The sequence below is a fragment of the Microplitis mediator genome, chromosome 7, assembly GCF_029852145.1.
Source record: "Microplitis mediator isolate UGA2020A chromosome 7, iyMicMedi2.1, whole genome shotgun sequence".
In the NCBI taxonomy this organism is placed as follows: Eukaryota; Metazoa; Arthropoda; class Insecta; order Hymenoptera; family Braconidae; genus Microplitis; species Microplitis mediator.
In genome coordinates this window covers 24,749,808-24,772,938 of record NC_079975.1, presented here as the reverse complement: position 1 = coordinate 24,772,938, position 23,131 = coordinate 24,749,808, and the positions used below count along the sequence as shown (strand labels likewise).

Genomic DNA, 23,131 nt, shown 5'->3' with positions numbered 1-23,131 from the left:
TAACATTGAGAGCAATGAGGAGTATGCGTTTCAAGTCACATTCGTGATTCTAATAAAAAAACTAACAGTCAGAAACTTTTGAAAAACTAACAGAAAATTAATGAATTTGTCCTGAATTTATTTAAAAAAAAAAATAAAGTATTCACCATCTCATTGTTGAGATATAGCAACGCAAAGTTCAACAATAAATGAAAAAATATACATGTCGGTGAATTGGAAAAAAACAATCTGGCAACGCTGTACGCGAGTATACATAGTATTATTTGAGCGGTAAATTTAAACATATACTCAGTACACTATACAGCAACTGGCAGAGCATATGCGACGTTGTCAAATTTTAATTTAAGAAAATGTTCAATAGTATTTGTGTATACGTATATATGAGTAGTGTGTAGGTAAACTTCTCACGGGTACAGTATCAAACAAAAGCAATGTCTCGTTTTAACTACCACCTAACCTACTCTTACCGCGTATATGGCTCATAACTTTTTGACAATATCGTAGCAGGACAACTACCTTAATAATAAAGAAAATAAGTTTGAGTACTATTGGTTAGTTCAAAGGAAAAGATGGACAAAAATTATGATGTAAAACTTTTTATTTCATTCGCCAACGTTCCGTCAACTTTGTTAACTTCTTCAGGGCTCAAAAATTATATAAAAGTTTAATACGCAGCGGATAGATTGGTTGAGAAAGATTTCATCAATCAATGATTAACTTAACAATTAATTATTAATAGTTAAATACAAAATTCTTATGATCATTACTATGGTTTTGTTGAGCAGTTATAAACAACTATGTACTACGTGGGTTTTCATTTCAATACCTTTGACATTGACTAATATGTAAAACGTAGGGGAGGGTGGGGCAGAGCGGCCCCCCTAAGCCAATTATTATTTTTTGTGGCTTTCAACCATAAGATCACTTTACTTATGTCCTATTTCGAACAAATTTATGGACATTTTGCCAAAATTCTGAAAAATTTTTTTTTTTTTTTTTGTGGGGCAGAGCGGCCCCCCTTCAAAAAGTGATAAAAAACATTTTTTTTTTCGTTTTTTTTTTTTTTAAATTGTTTTCATCATTAAGAATGTATTTCTTCCTCTTGACAACTATTTTTGGTTTTAAATTACTCGAAAAAAATTTTTTAAAGCGTAAAAAATCGTTCACTCTCGATTACCTTAATTACTAATTGTTATTTAATAAAAAAAAAAATCAATTCTATAATTTTACTTTATTTCAAAAATTTATCAACTAAAAAAAAAATTTAATTTTTATAAATTTTTAGTGACCAAATTTGCCTCTTACATAGAGAAACGGCCGAAAAATATGAAAAAATAATTTTTTCGGAAGTTTTGGCTGGTCCATTTTGCCCCAGGTGTTATGCGTAGGGCTAGAAATGTGGAATTATAATAATTTTTTTTTAATTTGACGATAAAAATATGAAAAAATCACTTTTTCGAAATTTTGGGCTTGTCCATTTTGCCCCAAATGTCATGCGTAGGGGTAAAAATGCGCAAACATATCGGATTTATAGTAATTAGTCGAAAAAAAAAAAATTTTTTTTTGGTCAAAATTTCAGGGGGGCCGCTCTGCCCCACCCTCCCCTAGTATATTAGACACCAAGGAAGAAAGTATTAGGATCACCGTGTATGTATTGAATAATATACTTTTTCAGAATATGGCAGTTGCCTCACAAGATATTGAGCTTCAAAGTAACAACTTTCCATCTAATGGTGAAGCATCAAATAATGTAAATCACAATCACGGTGGTAACGATGATCACGAAGAGGATACTTTTGGTGAAGTGATGATCCACCAAGCTATACATACTATTGAATATATCCTTTCAACAGTATCACATACTGCATCTTATTTACGACTATGGGCTTTGTCGTTAGCTCACGGTCAGCTTTCCGAAGTATTATGGGTACAAGTACTCTCGCAAGGAATGAAATTTGCACCAGATACAGATTATCTTGGTAGTGTTACTATTTTCGTTGCATTCGGAATGTGGTCGTTCTTTACCGTCGCTATTCTTGTTATGATGGAAGGACTTTCTGCGTTTCTTCATACACTTCGACTTCATTGGTAAGTTTGAATCAATTGTTCTTTTCTTTTTCTGTTTTCAATATTAAAAAGTAACATTTCAAATAATTTTTAAATATTAATGTAAAAAGAAGTATCTGTAAGTCTTTTCAAGCGATGGTTTAATTTATCAGAAATATTATCTAACTGGTGTTATAAAAGAATTACATTGCATCACAAAATTCACAATCCCTTTTTTTAACTCTCGTAAAATACAATGGCTCGAAAATATATGTATTAAATTGTATATAGACCTGAGCATCGAATAACAAAATCACAAGCGCTCATATAAACGGACGTTTCATGACCGTCAGCGGTATCAGCTATCAGTATCGATTTGTTACAAATTCGGTGTACTTAGTTTTTATATAAAATGTATAGAAGTTGAATGAAAATTTATTTTTTAATAGCTTCTTTATATATATTAGGGTGTTTCAGAAAAAACAAATTTTTTTTTGGTATTCAAAAATTGAAAGTATGAAAATAAAAATTTTGGTGTCAATCCGAGCTGTTAATAATAATATTAAGGTTTGCCTCAATCCATTTTTCTATTTTCCATTTAAATAACATAGGAAAAAAATTTTTTTTTTTTTAGAATTTTCTAGCTTACAGACCACTCAACGGATTTTTATGCGCAATGAAACTTTGTGTAGGAAATTGAACGCCCTACAAAAAAAGTCTCTTGTCATTTTTTGATAAATCCCACTGTTCAAAAGTTATTTAAGTTTCAAGTCAAATTTATAGTAAATTTTGAAATCTTTTCACTTTTCCGGCGAAACTATCGGTCTTATTACAAAATGTCATTAAACTTTTTTGTAGGTAATTTTATTCCTTACAAATTATTCCTAATAAAATTTTTCGAAATTCCGCATTGTTTTCAATTTATTTTCATTTCAATGTCAAGCTCTTAAAATTAATCAGAAATTATATTTTTTTACAAGCTTGACATTGAAATGGATATAACTTGAAAACAACGCAGAATTTCGAAAAACTTTATTCTTAATAATTTGTAAAGAATAAAATTGTCTACAAAAAAGTTCCAATGATATTTTTTGATAAGACTTATAGTTTCGCCGGAAAAATAAAAAAACTCAAAATTTACTATAAATTTGACTTGAAACTTTAATAACTTTTGAACAGTGGGATTTATCAAAAAATGATAAGAGAATTTTTTTGTAGAGCGTTCAATTTCCTACAGAAACATTTGTTGTGCATAAAAATCCGTTGATTGGTTTATGAGCTGGAAAATTCTAAAAAAAAAAATTTTTTTCCCCGTGTTATTTAAATGGAAAATAGAAAAATGGATTGAGGCAAACCTTAATATCATTATTAAGAGCTCGGAATGGTACCAAAATTTTTATTTTCAGGTATACTTTCAATTTTTGAATACCAAAAAAAATTTAATTTTTTTGAAACACCCTAATATATAGGGGAGGGTGGGGCAGAGCGGTCCCCCTAAGCCAATTATTATTTTTTGTGGCTTTCAACCATACGATTACTTTACTTTTGTCCTATTTCGAACAAATTTATAGACATTTTGCCAAAATTCTGAAAAAATTTTTTTTTTTTGTGGGGCAGAGCGGCTCCCCTTCAAAAAGTGATAAAAAAAATTTTTTTTTTTCGTTTTTTTTTTTTTTAAATTGTTTTCATCATTAAGAATGTATTTCTTTCTCTTGACAACTATTTTTGGTTTTAAATTACTCGAAAAAAATTTTTTAAAGCGTAAAAAATCGTTCACTCTCGATTACCATAATTACTAATTGTTATTTAATAAAAAAAAAAATCAATTCTATAATTTTACTTTATTTCAAAAATTTATCAACTAAAAAAAAAAATTTAATTTTTATAAATTTTTAGTGACCAAATTTGCCTCTTACATAGAGAAACGGCCGAAAAATATGAAAAAATAATTTTTTCGGAAGTTTCGGCTGGTCCATTTTGCCCCAGGTGTTATGCGTAGGGCTAGAAATGTGGAATTATAATAATTTTTTTTTAATTTGACGATAAAAATATGAAAAAATCACTTTTTCAAAATTTTGGGCTTGTCCATTTTGCCCCAAATGTCATGCGTAGGGGTAAAAATGCGCAAACATATCGGATTTATAGTAATTAGTCGAAAAAAAAAAATTTTTTTTTTGGTCAAAATTTCAGGGGGGCCGCTCTGCCCCACCCTCCCCTACATATAAACCACCTAATTCCTATTGAACTGAAATTAATTCGTTTCGACTGATTAAACAGACGTTTGAAACTCTAAATTCGAATTTTCCTTTTATTTTTTATTGTTATAATTTTTATAATCGATGAAATTATTGTATGATTCAGGGTCGAATTTATGAGCAAATTTTATGAAGGCCATGGACATTTGTTCCAACCATTTTGTTTCAAGAGTATAATAGATACAGCAACAGCGGAAGAAAATGAAGATTAGATACATTCGTCAATTATAAAGACAATAATCGTAAGAATAAACAATAAATATTTGATTTATTATTATTAAAAATTATTTTATTTGATTTATTTAAAAATAAAACGTAGTGCAGCGTTAGATTAATAACATAAAGTTGAAGATAAAATTAAAATTTTATTTTTATTTTGTATTTGCATTCAGTCAACTTTTATTGCATGAAACAAATTTTAATTTACGATTCTCGCTTGGATTTAAATCAACATGAAACGTTGAGATAAAAGTCACGTGTAGATAACGAAAAACGTCACAACGCATCAATTTTTTCTTTTAACTTTTTTTATAGTTTACTTTTTGTTTCAATAAATAATACGTGCTCAAAATGTTAAATTTAAATCAAAACAATAAAGAAAAATAATATACTTTTGTCAATAAATTCAAATTTTTAAAATTTATACAAATACAAAGTTTTATAAGGAATAACAATGCTGTATATTTATATTGTCGATGGAAATAGAAAAATGTTAAATTTTATTTTGCTGTCTATTCATTACCAGATTACTCCATTTACAATCAAAGCTCATCAGTAATTTTCAGGGGTTGTAAGGAAAAAAATTCATGGAAAAATGCGATTTTAATAAGCTCTCACTCGATTTTAGTTCTTCACGTAGGTTTTACATCTGTACATTACGTATGTGAATCTTTGCAAGTCGATCGTTATATAAGCAACTATTGAAATTGTTGTAAAAAGACTTATGATCAGTGAGACATTTAACACAAAAATCAAAGTTATAATGGTATGGAAATGTGATTCAATTGAAGCACCATCCCGTGTAAGAAACATGCGTTCCAAAAAGATTCCAAAAAAGTTCCGTATGTGGAACTTTTAAACATGAGACAGATTAGAACTTCGAATGGAACTTTTTTGGAACGTTAGTAATTTTGATGGTAAAAATAAAGTTTTTATGAGCAAATTTACAGTCAAAACGGACGATTTTGGAACTTTTTTGGAATTTTTTATGGACGCTATTTTTTGTTCTACAAAAAATTCAAAAGTAGTGATTTTTGAACTATTTTGGCGAGTTTCTGGAACGTCTTAAGTCTACAAAAGATGCAAAAGTAGTGATTTTGGAATGTTTTGGAATCATTTTTTTAGTCGATAAAAAAGTCAAAAGTGGTGATTCTGAAACTTTTTTGGAATGTCTATATAAAATACCAAAAAAATTCCAAAAACGTCCTTTCTTGACTCTAAATTTGCTCATAAAAACTTTTTTTTTACTATCAAAATTACTAACAATCCGAAAAAGTTCCATTCGAAGTTCTAATCTGTCTCATGTTTAGAAGTTACACATGCGGAACTTTTTTGGAATCCTTTTGGAACGAATTTTTTTACACGGGTATATTGTCATATTATAGTTCGTGTGATTTACGATTTAGAAATTAAATCTAATGTAAAACTAAAGTATAGGAATAAGTTTTAAATTATAATAATATAATTTCATAAAAATATTAACATTTTATATTTTTGAGTGATGATTTGAACTCTTTCGTAATAACTTCAAGCAACTTGCTTTAAATTTGAAATAAAATTTTGTAACCGTGTATTATATCATAAAATTTCTAAGAAAAAATGAATGTTATTATGAAATAAGATTTTGTATTCAATCATGGGATTTGCAGAGTTTACGACCCTTAATAGAAAACTTTAAGACGACAACGTCACTCCGTTACTCGTATTATATAAGGATAAACTCGGCTCTGAAACTGAACTGAAACTAACTACCCCCAAGTTATTTTGCATATCTCACAGTGGCATACATCAAAATGTCATTTTATTCATTTAAAAATTTTCACAACACTAGCGTTACAAGTAAAAAGCGTCAAATTTAACAACATTTGATCATCAATTTTAGAAATTTTTTTTTTTTAATTACCAAACATATTTTATTTTATTAAACCTTAGGCCGCTTTGAAAATAAAAATTAAAAAGAATAATTTTCCCGCTGTTTTCGAGCTCATTGAGCTATGGTAACAATAACTATAATATTATAGTAATGACAACTATAATACTCGTATAAAAAAACAATATATGGTTAAAATATATAAAATCATATATGTTTGCAACAAAAAAATATATGATATATTATAGTGTATATTATAAAAAATCATATAGAGATTTTAGCCGATTTAATATAAAATTATATAAAGTAGTAAATATATGTATTCCATATATGTAACTTATATGTTTTTTATATTAAGCTAAATATACATTTACATTTACCTTCTAATATATTGTATTGGTATATATCGTTTTATATTCAAAAAATATAAAATTTTTATATGAAATGAAATATATCGTAGCATATAATTTATATTATATATGGCACCATATATTTTCTTTGTTATATTTAAGCATATATTTTATTGGTGTATGTATATGTATATGGGTATATATATTCACATCAAATTAACTAATTTTGAAAATTTTAACTGCAATTTAAAGAGTATATTAAAATTTAGATCTAATTTAATTGGAGTTGGTCATACGAATAAGAAACTTTTTTTTTCCATACACAATATAAATATATGTTTTTATATATGATCAGAATATATTTTTCGTATATGATAGAAATATATATTTTTATGTATGATAAAAATATAGTTTTCGTATATAACAAGAATTTATATTTTCATATATGATAAAAATATATTTTTTGTATATGATTGACATATATATTTTATATATGCTAAACATTCGGACTCGTATATGTTGAATATTATATTTTTTAATATAATAAAAATATATCAGAAAATATAGTTAAATTGGCCACATATAGTTTCTGATATTTATCATATATTTTTACATATATTTTGACCATATATGTTATTTTCATACGGGTTTATATATGATCAGAATATATTTTTCGTATATGACTGACATATATATTTTATATATTCTAATCATATACGGACTCGTATATGATGAATATTATATTTTTTAATGTAATAAAAATATATCAGAAAATATACTTAAATTGGCCACATATATTTTCTGATATTTATCATATATTTTGACCATATATTTTGACCATATATATTATTTTCATACGGGTATATATGGGTGCCACTATCATATTTATCGATTTGCAAGCAAATTTGTTATAAAAAAACAAACATTTGTAGTAAACAAATAAAAAAAAGTTTTTACCGATGCAAAAAAAAAAATTATATATTTTTTTTTTAAATATTAAGTAATATCAGCGTGTTTGCATCATGTGTTTCGTACGTCTGTTATTCAATTACTGTAAATTACCGGTCGTTGCACTACACTAGAGGCTAAACCCTCCTCTCGCCCAATATATATATATACATAAAGGAGGGACATACGCAATTCACCGACAACTGTGCAAATTACAACCGCCTGCAGCGACGTATTTTCATTTCCATGAAGGCCAGAGTATAAGAGAGAGACAGGGTGTTATATCTAATGAAAAGATTCACCCGCTGTTAATTTATTCTTTATCAGACTTAAAATATGTAATCTTTAACCTTGAGGTCTTTTTCGTTTAACGCTATCACAGCTTTATTACTATACGTTATAAGCCTAGTCGAAGATTAAATAATCACACAATAAATATAAACGATACCGCTATTAAAAACATCTAATCTTTTTTAAATAATTAAAGTCTTAAAAACTAAATTGTTAAATCGGTTTTTAAATTTAATCGATAAATAAAATATACATATATATATATATATATATATATATATATATATATATATATATATATATATATATATATATATATATATATTTCAATTAAATATATACTATTGGAAATTAATCCAATCCTCAAATTTATTTATCACCCTCATAAATTTAATTAAAACAAGCCATCGTATACTAATTAATAAGTAATAAAAATGTGTATAACAAATATATCGATAATCGATAACAGAGTATCAAATTAAACTGTGTTGTATATATATTTAAATAAACAAATCATTTATATATTTATGCATTGAAATTTTTTAGTTCAAAGCCTTAGCGAATTTTATCATTAAATAAAATATAATTATTGGAATTCTTTGATTGGCTTTAAAATATTTTACAAAAAATAAATAATTAAGTAAAGAAAATAATTAGTTATTATTATTAATAAGAGTTTTATTATTTCAGGTAATTATTTAATTATTACCACTTTTCTTCTACAACTTTTTAGAAGTAACGACAGTTAATTTACAACCTATTAGAGCCATGTAGATCTAATTTTGAAGATAAATATGATTTACATTCGTTTAACACTTGAGGCATGCGTATTTTTACACGTGCTGATTAAATTTTCACACATAATTATACTTAAAGTTTTAATTTAAATACAAAGTTTGTAATTTTCCTTTAAACTTTAAGTTAATTGCTTAAACTTATTATCAGAATCAACTGTCAATACGGAACATGAATTAACTTGATTATATACTTTCCGGTGTGGAAAAATATATAACATATATTCTCGTCGAAAAATTATTTGCGGCGAAAAAAAATTTCTAACGGTAAGAATTTTTTTTCCATTTTCAGAAATTTTTCATTTAAATTCTTAATGTAAAACTTATCTTGCATCAAGAAAACATTTCTTTCGAAGTAATTAAGTAATTTTTATAATTATGTGAAAAATTAGTTCATGAACAATGAATCAAATTCATTAAATTTCAATGAAAAGTTACAATTTAAAATATCAGCTGTCTCTACTTTAAAAATTTTAAAATAACAAGACGTACACAGAAAGCAAAAAATCTTGAGTCAAGGGTAAATTTTCTAGAACCAAAAAAATCTTAAGGAAGACTGAAAATTTCTTGAATGAAGTTGAAATTTCTTGAACGAAGTTAAATTTTCTTGAGCTAAGAAAATTTCTTCTTGCTCCAAAATAACTTCGGTCTTCCTTATAATTTCCTTGGCTCAAGAAGTTCTTTTTTTCTGTGTAACAATTATCATACAGTATCATTAGTTCAAAATACATTAGAAACTGTAAAATTTTGACTACTATCTTTAATAGTAGTCTTGAGGTAGTTGTCGGATGATGGGCATAGTGTCAGAAAGTTATAAAATTTTTTATACTTATTAAGGGTATTAAGATACAATTACCATTAAAATTTCAAGTCGATTGACCATCTCTAATTTGAAATATTTATAATCAAAGTTCGGATCATTAACATTGCGAGCAATGAGGAGTATGCGTTTCAAGTCGCGTTCGTGATTCTAATAAAAAAACTGACAGTCAGAAACTTTTGAAAAACTAACAGAAAATTAATGAATTTGTCCTGAATTTATTGAAAAAAAAAAATAAAGTATTCACCATCTCATTGTTGAGATATAGCAACGCAAAGTTCAACAATAAATGAAAAAATATACATGTCGGTGAATTGGAAAAAAACAATCTGACAACGCTGTACGCGAGTATACATAGTATTATTTGAGCGGTAAATTTAAACATATACTCAGTACACTATACAGCAACTGGCAGAGCATATGCGACGTTGTCAAATTTTAATTTAAGAAAATGTTCAATAGTATTTGTGTATACGTATATATGAGTAGTGTGTAGGTAAACTTCTCATGGGTACAGTATCAAACAAAAGCAATGTCTCGTTTTAACTACCACCTAACCTACTCTTACCGCGTATATGGCTCATAACTTTTTGACAATATTGTAGCAGGACAACTACCTTAATTATTACAGTTTCAAATTATAATACTTGCACCGTAAAAAATTTGCAGATCGAACATGAATTAAATTCGGAATTAATACGGAGCGGATTATTTTAACAGGGGTTCGTACTTCTCTCTCTATTACACTCATGTCTACGAACGGTACTATCTTTGTTGCACTTGTGCAGTAAATGGAAACTTTGGCCGAGTTTTTCTCTTAAACAAACGAATATTATGAATCAATTAAAGCGCACTTCGCTAGATTAGACAGTAGTGCATCAATGTGCGGTCTGTATTTTGTATTTAGAGATTTGGTTTCCGAAAAAAACTCAGCCGAAAATATCTGATAACCCCTGTTAATTTAATTTCTTCGTAGTGAAATTTACTCCGACAGGAAGTTTATTTTAATATCCATACTTCGAATCGGAGTGAATTCGGATTTAAATAAAATCCAGACAACTCCAAAATCACTCTACTGAAAAGACAAAGTCCCTATTCATTTCCGAGTGATTTTTTTTTAAAAAACTTCAAAGCTCCAAGTGACGCAGTGAATTCGGATTTAAATAAAATCCGCAATAACTCCGAATTAACTCCCAATTACAGTGTGGTTTTTTATACGATGACCCTGTTTTTGCACTAAAAACTGTAATTTTTTTGCACGCCTCAGAAGCGAAGCGGAGAGGTTGTGCTTTATAACCGACCTGTCAAGGTCACACGATTTCCACTCATTAAAGTGCATATATTTTTTTTCTATTACTCTTACACATTATGAAAAGCACATCAATATAAAGCTGAAACACTAATAAATAATCCTGATACTTTTTTTAATTTGTCTAATATGTATTAATATAAAAAAAAGTTCATTAAAAAAAATTTATCGTGGACGTCCATTAGTCTGTGGTTCAAAAAAACGGCGTGGTACGGATATCTCGAGGACGACTTGACGAAACTACTTAATTTTTTTTTCAAAATTTTCAGAAATAAGCAAAGAAGGTTCCTTTCGAAAATCACTACCGTAGGCCTTCTCATTTTTTTAAAAATAAATCATTACGGTGAAAACCGGCAATCTTACATGTAAACAAACACACACTGCCGCCATTTTTCATTAGGAATGTTCTCCTTATTTATTTTTAACTTCCCGCTAAGAAAATTGCAAATTTTCAAAAAAGGGAAGTTATTGGTTTCGGTCCGATTTTCGAAAATCGAGTTTTCATCAGATGTCGACGTTTTGAGGTCCTAGGAAACTATTCTGACTATTCCCGGGTGGACGTCCGTGTGTGTGTGTGTGTGTGTGTGTGTGTGTGTGTGTGTGTGTGTGTGTGTGTGAACTTTTTTTTGTCCGACGATATCTTTGGAACGGATGAACCGATTTGAACGTACTTGGTGGCGATCGAAAGAGCTCACCAAAACTTAGTCTTGATTAGATTTTGGGGTAAATCGGTCATGTAGTTTACAAGTTATACAAAGAATAAGAATTAAAAATTTTTTTTTATTTTAGTTTTTTATTGATTTCTCAGAAACGACTCATACGATCAACTTCAAAATCTAATCAGCTCTAGAACTCAATAAAACACGTCGATTGCCGCCTCAATCATCAAAATCGGTTCATTCGTTCGAGAGTTATCGCGGGAGAAAGAAATGGTAAAAAACAGTTTTTTGCGAATATCTTCGAAACAACTGAACCAAACAATTTCAAAATTTTATCAGCTCTAGAACTCAATAAAATACGCCGATTGCCGCCGCAACCATCAAAATCGGTGAATTCATTCCTGAGATATCGTGGGAGAAAGAAATGCTAAAATCGGTTTTTTTTTAAAACAATGGCACACTAAAGTATTTTCGAGCTCGAAGAGCTCGAAAATGTATCCACAACAACGTTTTCGAGCTCGAGGAGCTCAAAAACAGCGGGAAGTTTTGGGGCTGGCCCGCAGGGTCAACCGATAGACAGATTTTTTTTTTTACTTTTATTACCGTATATTTACCATGGAAATTTCTATGGGAAAAGAGCGGGATATTCAATTTTATTCGAAATTTAACTTTTAAAAAAAACATAACATGAGCTTTCGAGGCGTGCACTTTTGGATTTTCCAATTTTCTTTATTCTCTTTACCGTGAAACAGCCTTCATATTATAAAATTTCTTTAGATCTAATTAAATAAAAATTTACCAAAAATGAATCTAACGTTAATTAAAATTTTTATTTCTGTTAAAAAAATGATAAATAATTTTGAATTTTACAATTCAATTAAAATTTATCTGACCTTCATACACAATAAAACATCTTTACGGAAATTGACGTAATTCACATATTCGTGTCAAGAAAATTGACATAACACACAAGAATCAGCAATCATATTTAATAAAAATTATAAGTTAAGACATGTTTTATAAACTAATAAAATAACTATTAAATAATAAGTGAGTATCATGGCAATCTATTAGCTAAAGTGAAAAATATTTTAAATATATTCATAACGGTGGTTGTAATAAGTCGTCAATAAAATGATAATTGTATATTACGCGAGAAGAGAGCTCAGGTATCTGATGAGCTTGTTTTAACGGACGTAAAGCCGGTTTCGAGTTGATGTCAGTTCTTGTTGATGAGGTGGGTGTTATTTGGCATCCTTGCGCGCGCGCTTCCTAGTTGACTTGTTTTAATCGGCTGGCGCCGGAGTTTACTTCAGTCGTTCAACCGCGTTCCTCGTTGGAGTACGTTTACCAATTTCATCTAATCCTATCCCAATACTATCAGTACTAGTGTCGTCGCATGGCAAGCTGTATTTATTCAGGTGAGTTTACTATTTTTATTTCATATAATTGCCTTCATTTGAGTTTTTTGCTGTTAACTGATAGCTCATTTTTATTTTTTTAGTCTTTAGTCCTGAGAAAAAATATATCAGATCTGGCAAGATCTGATAAAAAAAAATTTATCTAAAAGCTCAGAAATTTCGTGTAAAATTTAAATCCTGGTATCTTGCAATGCAATAATTTATATATGTCAGTTTTAGTCTACATATATCTCCACAGATTTACATATATCTAAATAATAAATAAATTAGATCTATGTAAGTCTGAAAAAAAGACTAATTCAAATCTTGTAGATTTAAATTATTTTTTCCCGGGTTTTTTTTTTATATTAATTCTGTAGTTTTATTTTATTATAGATATATGATATAAATATTTTGCTCTTACGTATGATTTTTTTAAATTAGTTATAATCATATAACCACAAGAAAATTCAAATTTGATATACAAATTTCTGAAATTGATAAAATTTCTGTATCTCGTACACTGAGAAAAAAAATACTATTTTCCAAACATGAATTTCTTCGTTCAAGAAATCCGTTAAAAATATTTATTTTATTATTATTAATTATCAATTTCTTGAGAAAAGAGCATCGAATTTATTTTTGTTATTATATGAATTTGATATTATATTATGAGTAAACAAAAGAATAGCTTTACTTGAATTAAATAAAAAATTATTTCCTTCAATTCCACGAATTCTTGAGATAAAATTTTATATTCTTGAAAATTATCAAGAATATAGGGGAGGGAGGAGCAAAAGGGGGTACTTAAGGAAATACCAAGTTTTCGAGGACTCAAATACGCAAAATCTTTTTTTTTTTAATGATATTCAAAGAAAATAGAAGAAATTTTCAGTTACCGTTGAAAAAAAAAATTTTTCATTTCTGCCGGCAAAGTGGGGTACCCCCTAAAAAAGGTAAAAAAAAAAAATTTCTGGATTTTAAACGAATTTGATCAAGTTGAATTTTTTTGTAAGTAATTTACATGAAGAAAAATTATATTTTACATGTTTATTGGACACAAAAGAAAAAAAAAAATTTTTAATAGTTTTTATCATAAAAAAAACGTCATTAATATTTTTCAACTGACAATTGATTTTTGAAAAAGTTTATCAAAAAAAATTCAAAGTAACGCTTAATTATATTTACAGAAGTGATTTTGAAACGTTTAAAAACCATTTAAAATATAAAATTTTTTTTTATCAAATTTTGGGGGTACCCCGTTTTGCCTATCCTACCCCCTTTTTCCTCCCTACCCTTATGTTCTTGTATCAAGTAAATGTTCTTGATAAAAGTATTTTTTTTTCTCAGTGTAAACTTCAAATTTCAGCGAATTGACTAATAAGAATGTTGTTGTAGAAAATTTAATTGTCTAAAAAATTTTTAATTGCTTTTTTACTGCCAGTTTCAATGTTCTTTACGATTATGAAATAACGTAAGTTATAATAAAAAATGACATTCATGGATGACAGATAAAATATTTGAAATCGCCGTAAAAAGCTGTTTGGGGCTTTTTTTAGGAGCGATTGATGTACTAGAAAATGCCGCCAATAGAGACTCGATAACTTTAAATCTGGGTGAACATTAGAGAACTTGAGGATTATCGTCAGATTTTCTAGGCTCTTTAGATGATAATATTTAAAAAGTAAAGAAAATTAAGCCCCTGTATCCGCTTACTTTTCATTGGAGGACGGTGACAATTTTCATATAGTGGAAGGTGGCAATGTCTTAAATATACGTTTTCGAAACTATTTTTTAAAAACGTTCTCATTTAACTCAAAATTCGCTTAAATAAAGCTATAAATCAATGATGTTTTTTACTGTTGAAATTCTCAAAGTTCGGAAGAAATTCAATGTGACGTTTTAATCTGTTTCGAATTTAGAACTTCACATGTCGAACGTTTTTGGAATGGGGGTTTTTTACACCTGCTTGGAGGGTGAAAAAAAAATCACACCGGAAATGAATCACCCTACTACATATAAATATATTTTTTCTGGATTTTTCCTCAAAGGGTGACTAGTCGTATAATTAAATGTTCATATTTTATTATATTTTCATATTAAGAAATTGAAAAAAAAAAAAAAAGTATAAGCAAAGTTTTTGATGTTGTCAATTAAATTACGTTTTAAGCATTAACATTATTTTGAAAATTTAAATAATAATTAATCACTGATCGCGTTTATTCACTCGATCAGCCACTCTAGAAGTATTATCAAAAATTTATATTCTAACACTCTTAAAATTAAACAGGGAAAAATATTCCAATCAGTAAATATTCACTGCGTAAAAAATAGTTCCAAGTATACTACTGATTCGATCAGTGAATATTAAATAATCAGCGGTATTTTTCACTGATCGATTTTAAAATAGCATTTTTTTTTTTATTTTGGTACTTTCCATTCTTTTAAAAAACATAGATAAGTACACGAAGAGAAATTTTAACTGTTCCTAGTACGTTTATGAAATATCATCCCATATCGTTATGGTAATGATTACTTGGAATTATAGGATATAGGCCTATATTTTCTGGGATAAGTTCCCATAAGTATGAAAAAAATTCCCATCATTATGGTAACAGTTCCCATATCGCATGGGAAAGAATGATGGTAATGATTACCATAATATCATGGTAATCGTTCCCATTATACTATGGTAAACGTTACTATAATATTATGGTAATGGTTACCATATATTATGGTAACCTTTGCCATATATTATGGTAACCGTTATCATAACACTATTGTAATCGTTACCATAATATTATGGTAACCATTACCTTAATATATGGTAACCATTACCATAATATATGGTAACCGTTACCATAATATTATAGTAATCGTTACTATCATATTATGGTAACCATTACCATAGTATATGGTAATGGTTACCATGCTGTTATAGTAATGGTTCCTTTGATATTATGGTAACCATTACCATAATGTATGGTAACCATTACCATAATGTATGGTAACCATTACCATAATGTTATAGTAATGGCTCCTTTAATATTATGGTAACCATTACCATACTATGTGATAACCATTACCATAATCTATAGTAACCGTTACTTTAATATATGATAACCATTACCATAATCTATGGTAACCATTACCATAATATATGGTAATGGTTACCATGCTGTTATAGTAATGGTTCCTTTGATATTATGGTTACCATTACCATAAATAATATTATAGTAATCGTTACTATCATATTATGGTAACTATTACCATAATATATGGTAACCACTACCATAATGTTATAGTAATGGTTCCTTTAATAGTATAGTAAACATTACCATAATATATGGTAACCGTTACCATAATATTATAGTAATCGTTACTATCAAATTATGGTAACCACTACCATAATGTATGGTAACCATTACCATAATGTTATGGTAACGGTTACCATGCATTATGGCAACCATTCCCATAATATATTGTAATTGTTACCATAAATTTCTCTCCGTGTACTTAATATTATTCTGAAATTTCTTAAAAAATTTTGCTGTTAAATATACTCAGTATTTCTTTCATTGTCACACTATTTACAAGACTAGGCAATAAATTCGAAATAGAACTTCCAAATGTTTTCGTCACCGAATGTCACTATTCGAAACAGATAAATAACATGACATCTAAAGTATGTAAAATAGAGCATCCTCAGGGAGTTTCCCATTTTAACTGAATAATAAAAAGCCAAGTACCTTAAAATTGAATCATTTAAACTTTTCATAAATACCAACGACGATTGATAGCAAACAAAAATTTATTTGATGAAAGTCGTGAAAGAACATTTTCTAAAAAAAAAATTCTTAAAACTTTTTCTCATTTGTCAACTTGTTTTAGTTGTAGACGACGTTGAAGATAATTTAGGTCAATTTAATATAGTGAAATAATGTAACTGAAATTATTTACTGAAGATTAAAATTATTTTTACAAAAAATTAACGCGTTACTACTTCTATAAATAAAACTAGGTTGGTGAAAATGAATACAACAGTTTGAGTAAAAAAAAAAATGCTATGCAATTACTCTTAATAATAAAATATTAAAAAATATTGTTAGTGTGCAGAAAACAGTAATAATATTATTAACCTTAACACATAAATATATTAGAAATTAGGACACTACAGTAATTAGTCAGTGAAAATAAATTTATATTAAAATAAAAATTAAAATAATTATTTTATTTTTTTTTTTATGTATCTCTAAACTAACCAACAAAACTAATTATTTTAACTAAATTAATTACATTACCTATACATATTATGCTTTGTAATACACTGTGTACTTATATAAAATTTACTGGTACACGTTAATTGCTAAAGTTAGTTACAATAATGTTATTAAAACCTTTTAAAATAACATTTTCATGTTTATGTTAATTTGAGTTGTACAGCAAACAAACTTGTACATTGTTTAGTTTAAATTATTCATTGATGATTTGTATAAAATTATAATTTTTATTGTTGTCAGTTAGATTTCATTATAATTTGAATTGAAATCAATAATTTCTAGTGACTCACCACTCTTTTGACCCTCACTATTTTTCCCCTTTTCCATGGTTCCATATTATCTATGGCATCGATAATGTAATGGGACAATGAATACAAAGAAAATAAAGTATATGTATATAGATATATTACTTGAGACTTTATGTCTCTTTATTTATACATATAATACTATATATATTTGTATATGATATCTATATCCGTATATTGAATTTATATAAAACTTATTGTATGACGGTATATATATTTTGTTTTACTTAGAAATTTTATTATTATTATTATTATTATTATTATTATTATTATTATTATTATTATTATTATTATTATTATTATTATTATTATTATTATTATTATTATTATTATGATTTTTATTATTATTATTATTATTATTATTATTATTATTATTATTATTATTATTATTATTATTATTATTATTATTATTATTATTATTATTATTAGGGGAGAGGGGGGTAAAATGGGCCCCATAAGGAAAATAATTATAATATGATTAATTTTCTTTAAGCGTTTAGTTCTTTTTAGACCCTTGATACTTATTTTCACTTCATTATGCTGCGTCCATTAAAATTGAAAAATCGAAAATTAGGGGCAAAGTGGGCCCTCCAAAAAATTTCGGATTTGATATTTTTTATTCTTTACACCTGTGATATTTGCAAATAACTATAAAACAATTGTATTTTAATAATATAAAAGTCATTTTAATAGTCTGCTGCGATATAACCTTAAAACGTAATTTTCTTATCTTCAACTTTCTTAATAAATTATAATTAATGAACAGTTTTGGTGGTCTATTTTAGCCCTTATTATATAACAAATTTCGATAAGCTTATTATCCGTCCGAATTTATTCGCGTATAGAAAATTTTCAGGGGCCCACTTTGCCCCCATATTTTTTGAAGTTTTGAAAATTTTAAGGGGCCTACTTTGCCCCATGGGGCCCACTTTGCCCCTTCCTCCCCTATTATTATTATTATTAGTATTTGTAACTCAGTGGTATAGTTAAGGGGTAACGGTAACCGATTTTCAATTCAATTTAATTTACGGACCAACACTAGAAACCTAAAATAGAGAGTCATTAGCGTTTTTTAAAACCTTAACAGAGGGCTAGAAATTTCGTATTTTCAAAAATTCTAATCCGTCTCCGAGAAAAATTGTTTTAAAATTCTCACTTACTCAACGAGTGCAACAAAGATAGTCCCGTTTATTTTTCTGAGTGTGAGAAAGAGGCCCGGTAGCGTATCCCCTTAAGGTTAGCTTATAACTTAGAGGAGTTGATGTGATATCAAAAGACCTGGGTTCGATTCCCAGACTAAACCACCATTATTTTTTCTCCGTTCCATTCTATTATAAAATTAAATTTACTAATAAAATTTATTTGTTAATAAAATTTTTATTAAATTGTCTTATAAAATATACATTTATTATATCCGTGAAGGTCCTACGTAACTTTCGAAATACTAAAAATAGGACACCACAGTTTAATTAATAAAAAGTCATTTATGCCAAAAAAATAAACAACAATATGACCATGCGCAATGCAAAACATAATACAAAAAATTATTATTATTATTATTATTATAAGAAAATAAAGATGTAAGATCACTCTAGGAAACGACCAAACGACTCTAACTTTTTCTATTACTTGCAAGAGAAACTTGTCTTTTTCGTCAGATATCTTAAATTTTTTATGTTGGATGCAACTATATAACTTGCTTGGGTAAACTCCTTGAGAGTTATTGTGAAAATGTCTCTATGTATGAGAGAGATAAAAAAAAAGGTATGATAAAAAATAAATAAAATAAAATGATAAAAAAGATTCATCCGCAATTGCCTTCACCGCGATTGAGGTCATACTTGGACTTTTTAAATTTTCCCATTTCCTCGTATTTTAACTTTACAACCTTGAGATCAACCAAGATCTACGATTTATTCTAGTGACTTAGATTGCAAAAAGCAATCAAGATTTTTTTTTTTATTAAGTCACTGGTGTTTTATGGTATGGAAAAAAAAATTAAAAATTAACTTATCTTGAATGCCGTAAATTAAAACGACTTTATGTCTAGATTTAAGATAAGAATCGATGTTCATTCAGTTACACAGATGTACTTTTAGGTATAATAACTCTTATATATACATATATATATATATATATATATATATAGATTTAATTGGTGATTGTGGGGCGACAACAATAGTAGGGGGACCACAATATAATCGAGCATATGTTTTGCAAATGTATACTCATATTTTTTCTAAAGATTTTAGATAATAATTTTTTTTTTTTTATTATGATTATTGTTATTATTCAAATGTCTATGATTATTTATGTCATGTATTCGCTGCGTAAAATCGTGACAAAAATATTGTTCTTTGAAAAACGATATTATTCAGTTGCCAGAAATACTCTATCGACTAAATAATGAATTCTTAACTTTTTGTTAAAATAAATTGAGGATTTTTGAGAAAAAAAATCAAAAAAAATCGAACGTTACTGCTGATGTAAAAAAAAATTCATTCCAAAAAGATTCCAAAAAAGTTCCGCATGCGGAACTTCTAAACATGAGTTAATTCGATGGAACTTTTTTGGAATGTTAGTAATTTTGGTGGTAAAAAAAAGTTTTCATGAGCAAATTTAGTCAAAAAGGACATTTTTGGCTTTTTTTTGGAATTTTATATAGACATTCCAAAAAAGTTCCAGAATCACCACTTTTGACTTTCTTATGGACTTTAAAAGGCGTTCCAGTACATTCCAAAATCACTACTTTTGCATCTTTCGTAGACTAGAGACGTTCTAGAAACATGCAAAAATAGTTCAAAAATCACTACTTTTGAATTTTTTATAGAACAAAAAAAAACTTCCATAACAAATTCCAAAAAAGTTCCAAGAACGTCCTTTTTTGACTCCAAATTTGCTCATAAAAACTTTTTTTTTACCACCAAAATTACTAACGTTCCAAAAAAGTTCCATTCTGTCTCGTGTTTAGAAGTCTACATGCGGAACTTTTTTGGAATCTTTTTCGAACGAATTTTTTTTACACGGGCATGTTCTCAGTCTGAATTTCAAAAATTGGATTTTAGTCTAAAATTTATATCAAAAATATATATAACTGTTTTGTGTAGATGCACAGGATCATTGAAAAAAAAATTATGTTATCTCTTGAAATTTTTTACAGTAGGTTTTTTGAAGTGGTCGTAAGCAGGGGCATAACGGTTATTTGGTTTTAAAATAGTTTCCTCGTATCTGTATAAAATATAGAATTTTCGAAAAAATCTAGGGAAAAAATTTTGTTTTCATTGTTACGTTTGTTTATTTTTTTTTTCTCGAATGTCAATTCGATAGAGATCTGAAACTTTCAAGATCATTAAGTTTCAATGGTATTTTTGTATCGTTAAATAATATGTTGTGTGACAAGGGATGAAACAAGGCGATTTTAGATAAGGGTGGAGATGACTCATACATCAACCTAGTTTTTTTTTGCATTAGTTTTAGATTTTTATACATCTTTTTCATCTAATTATAATTGATAATAAACAAATCAATCATGATTGACAGCTTGATAACGGGTCGTTTTTCTATTTACTCTTTCGCTCTCGAGTGGATGAATGATACTTTTTTTATTGCACTCAGACAGTCAATGGAAACTTTACTCAACTTTTCTCCCTCATCGAATGAAAAGGTTCAGAGAAAAAGCTAAAATTGCTTGATTATAGTGTAATGCATCGATCCCTGTCCTTTATTTCATATATTTACATTCAAAGCTTTCATCTAAGAAAAAAAACCGGGAAAAAAATTTCTTAAAACCTGTCGGGTTATTTTTACTTATTCTCTATTTTCTTATGAATAAGCTACCAGTAGCGTACGTCACCAGTAAACTACATACAGAATTTCATAGCAACAAATTTTATTTTTTTTTAAACCCATATTCAGAATGTAAGACATTTAGGACCGGCCTTAGTAGCAATCTTAGAAAAGCTTTTTGAAAATCTGTATTTTCAGTCTCACACCAGTCTCAACTTCCAGTCTTAGGGAGGTCTGAGGCAAGATTTTTCTATAAATGTTCCACGTAAATTCGTCGTATTACTGGGCCTAAAAGACACATAAGATCAGACATTCTGCAGAATTACTTAAAATGTGCGAATTTTTGACATTACTTCTATTCGTGAGCCCTAAATACTGCGTTTGAGCTTGGAATGATTCTGAGAAAAAATTCTATAGCCAAAGCAATTCTGCAGCAGCTCTTACCTAATATTCTTATTGCAAGTATTCTGCTTAAGAATTTCATTTCACTGGATGTGAGAATGCAATAATGGCTTGAAAAGAGCGCCATTATGGACTCATTACGTCACGCTGGTGGAAAACCTAGAAACCTACCTTGCCTCTTTATCGATTGTAGTACAATGGTCGATAAGCAGCTACTTAGGGTTCGCTTTACAGGCATATGATAAAACAGGAAAAACGTGCATATCTTCGCGTTCGTTATAATTTTTTAATAATTTGCTATTACTATGGTTATATTGGCCAGTTCTTTTACTACACGAAAAAAACGAATTTCGTCCTGATAACATAAAACGGTATAACGAAAGATTTTGTTATAATGACAAACATGATTGGCTTACGGTAACAAATAAATTTGATGTTTCAATGCTTATTAAAACTTCATACAACGTTTCGTCAGTTTCCTGACTTTTTCAGGTACTACAATTAAAATTAAAACACACAGTCAGTTATTATTATTGTAACGAATTAAATAAATTATACAGTTAATTTGAGTTAATATAGGGGAGGGAGGGGCAAAAGGGGGTACTTAAGAAAATACCAAGTTTTCGAGGACTCAAATACGCTAAATCTTTTTTTTTAAAATGATATTCATAGTAAATAGAAGAAATTTTCAGTTACCGTTGAAAAAAAAAATTTTTCATTTCTGCGGGCAAAGTGGGGTACCCCCTAAAAAAGGTCAAAAAAAAAAAATTTCTGGATTTTAAACGAATTTGATTAAGTTGATTTTTTTTTTAAGTAATTTACATAAAGAAAAATTATATTTTACATGTTTATTGGATACAAAAGAAGAAAAAAAATTTTTAATAGTTTTTATCATAAAACAAACGTCATTAATATTTTTCAACTGACAATTGATTTTTGAAAAAGTTTACCAAGAAAATTTCAAAGTAACGCTTAATTATATTTATAGAAGTGATTTTGGAATGTTTAAAAACCATTTAAAATATAAAATTTTTTTTTACCAAATTTTGGGGGTACCCCGTTTTGCCTACCCTACCCCCTCCCCCCCCCCCCGTCCCCTACATTGATCGGTAATAATTTAATTATCAAATTAAATTCAACCAATTCAAAAACACGTGGTCAATAGTTACCTCATTTATAAAAACTGTCGAACTGACTGACGAAACGTTGTATGAAGTTTTAATAAACATCGGAAAAATTATATCCAATAAAGAGGAGAATTATATCATATTGTATAAAAAATGGATAAGAACCTTAACAATGTTGAAGTGTTAAATTTGTTTATCTTACCTGACATATTGTGATTTCAAGACTTTTTATTTATTCGATAAGATAAAAATTCATATTACTTACAAATA

At 27.9% G+C, this 23,131-nt stretch overlaps 2 protein-coding genes across 6 annotated transcripts in view; both read left to right on the top strand.

Annotated features, from left to right (window-relative positions):
• LOC130670857 (V-type proton ATPase 116 kDa subunit a1) overlaps positions 1–4,931 on the top strand; it is a 36,276-nt gene extending 31,345 nt beyond the window's left edge. For all 5 annotated transcript variants that reach the window (XM_057474448.1, XM_057474447.1, XM_057474446.1 and 2 more), the window contains exons 13-14: positions 1,676–2,088; positions 4,408–4,931. In XM_057474448.1, coding sequence (XP_057330431.1) covers positions 1,676–2,088; positions 4,408–4,513 — 519 coding nt within the window. In that variant the 3' untranslated portion in view covers positions 4,514–4,931. The remainder of the gene's footprint in view (positions 1–1,675; positions 2,089–4,407) is intronic.
• A 7,892-nt stretch (positions 4,932–12,823) lies between these two features.
• Positions 12,824–23,131, top strand: part of LOC130671816 (aminopeptidase N) — a 47,238-nt gene continuing 36,930 nt past the window's right edge. The window contains exon 1 of the mRNA XM_057475905.1: positions 12,824–12,982. The gene's annotated coding sequence lies outside the window, so the exon portion shown is untranslated. The remainder of the gene's footprint in view (positions 12,983–23,131) is intronic.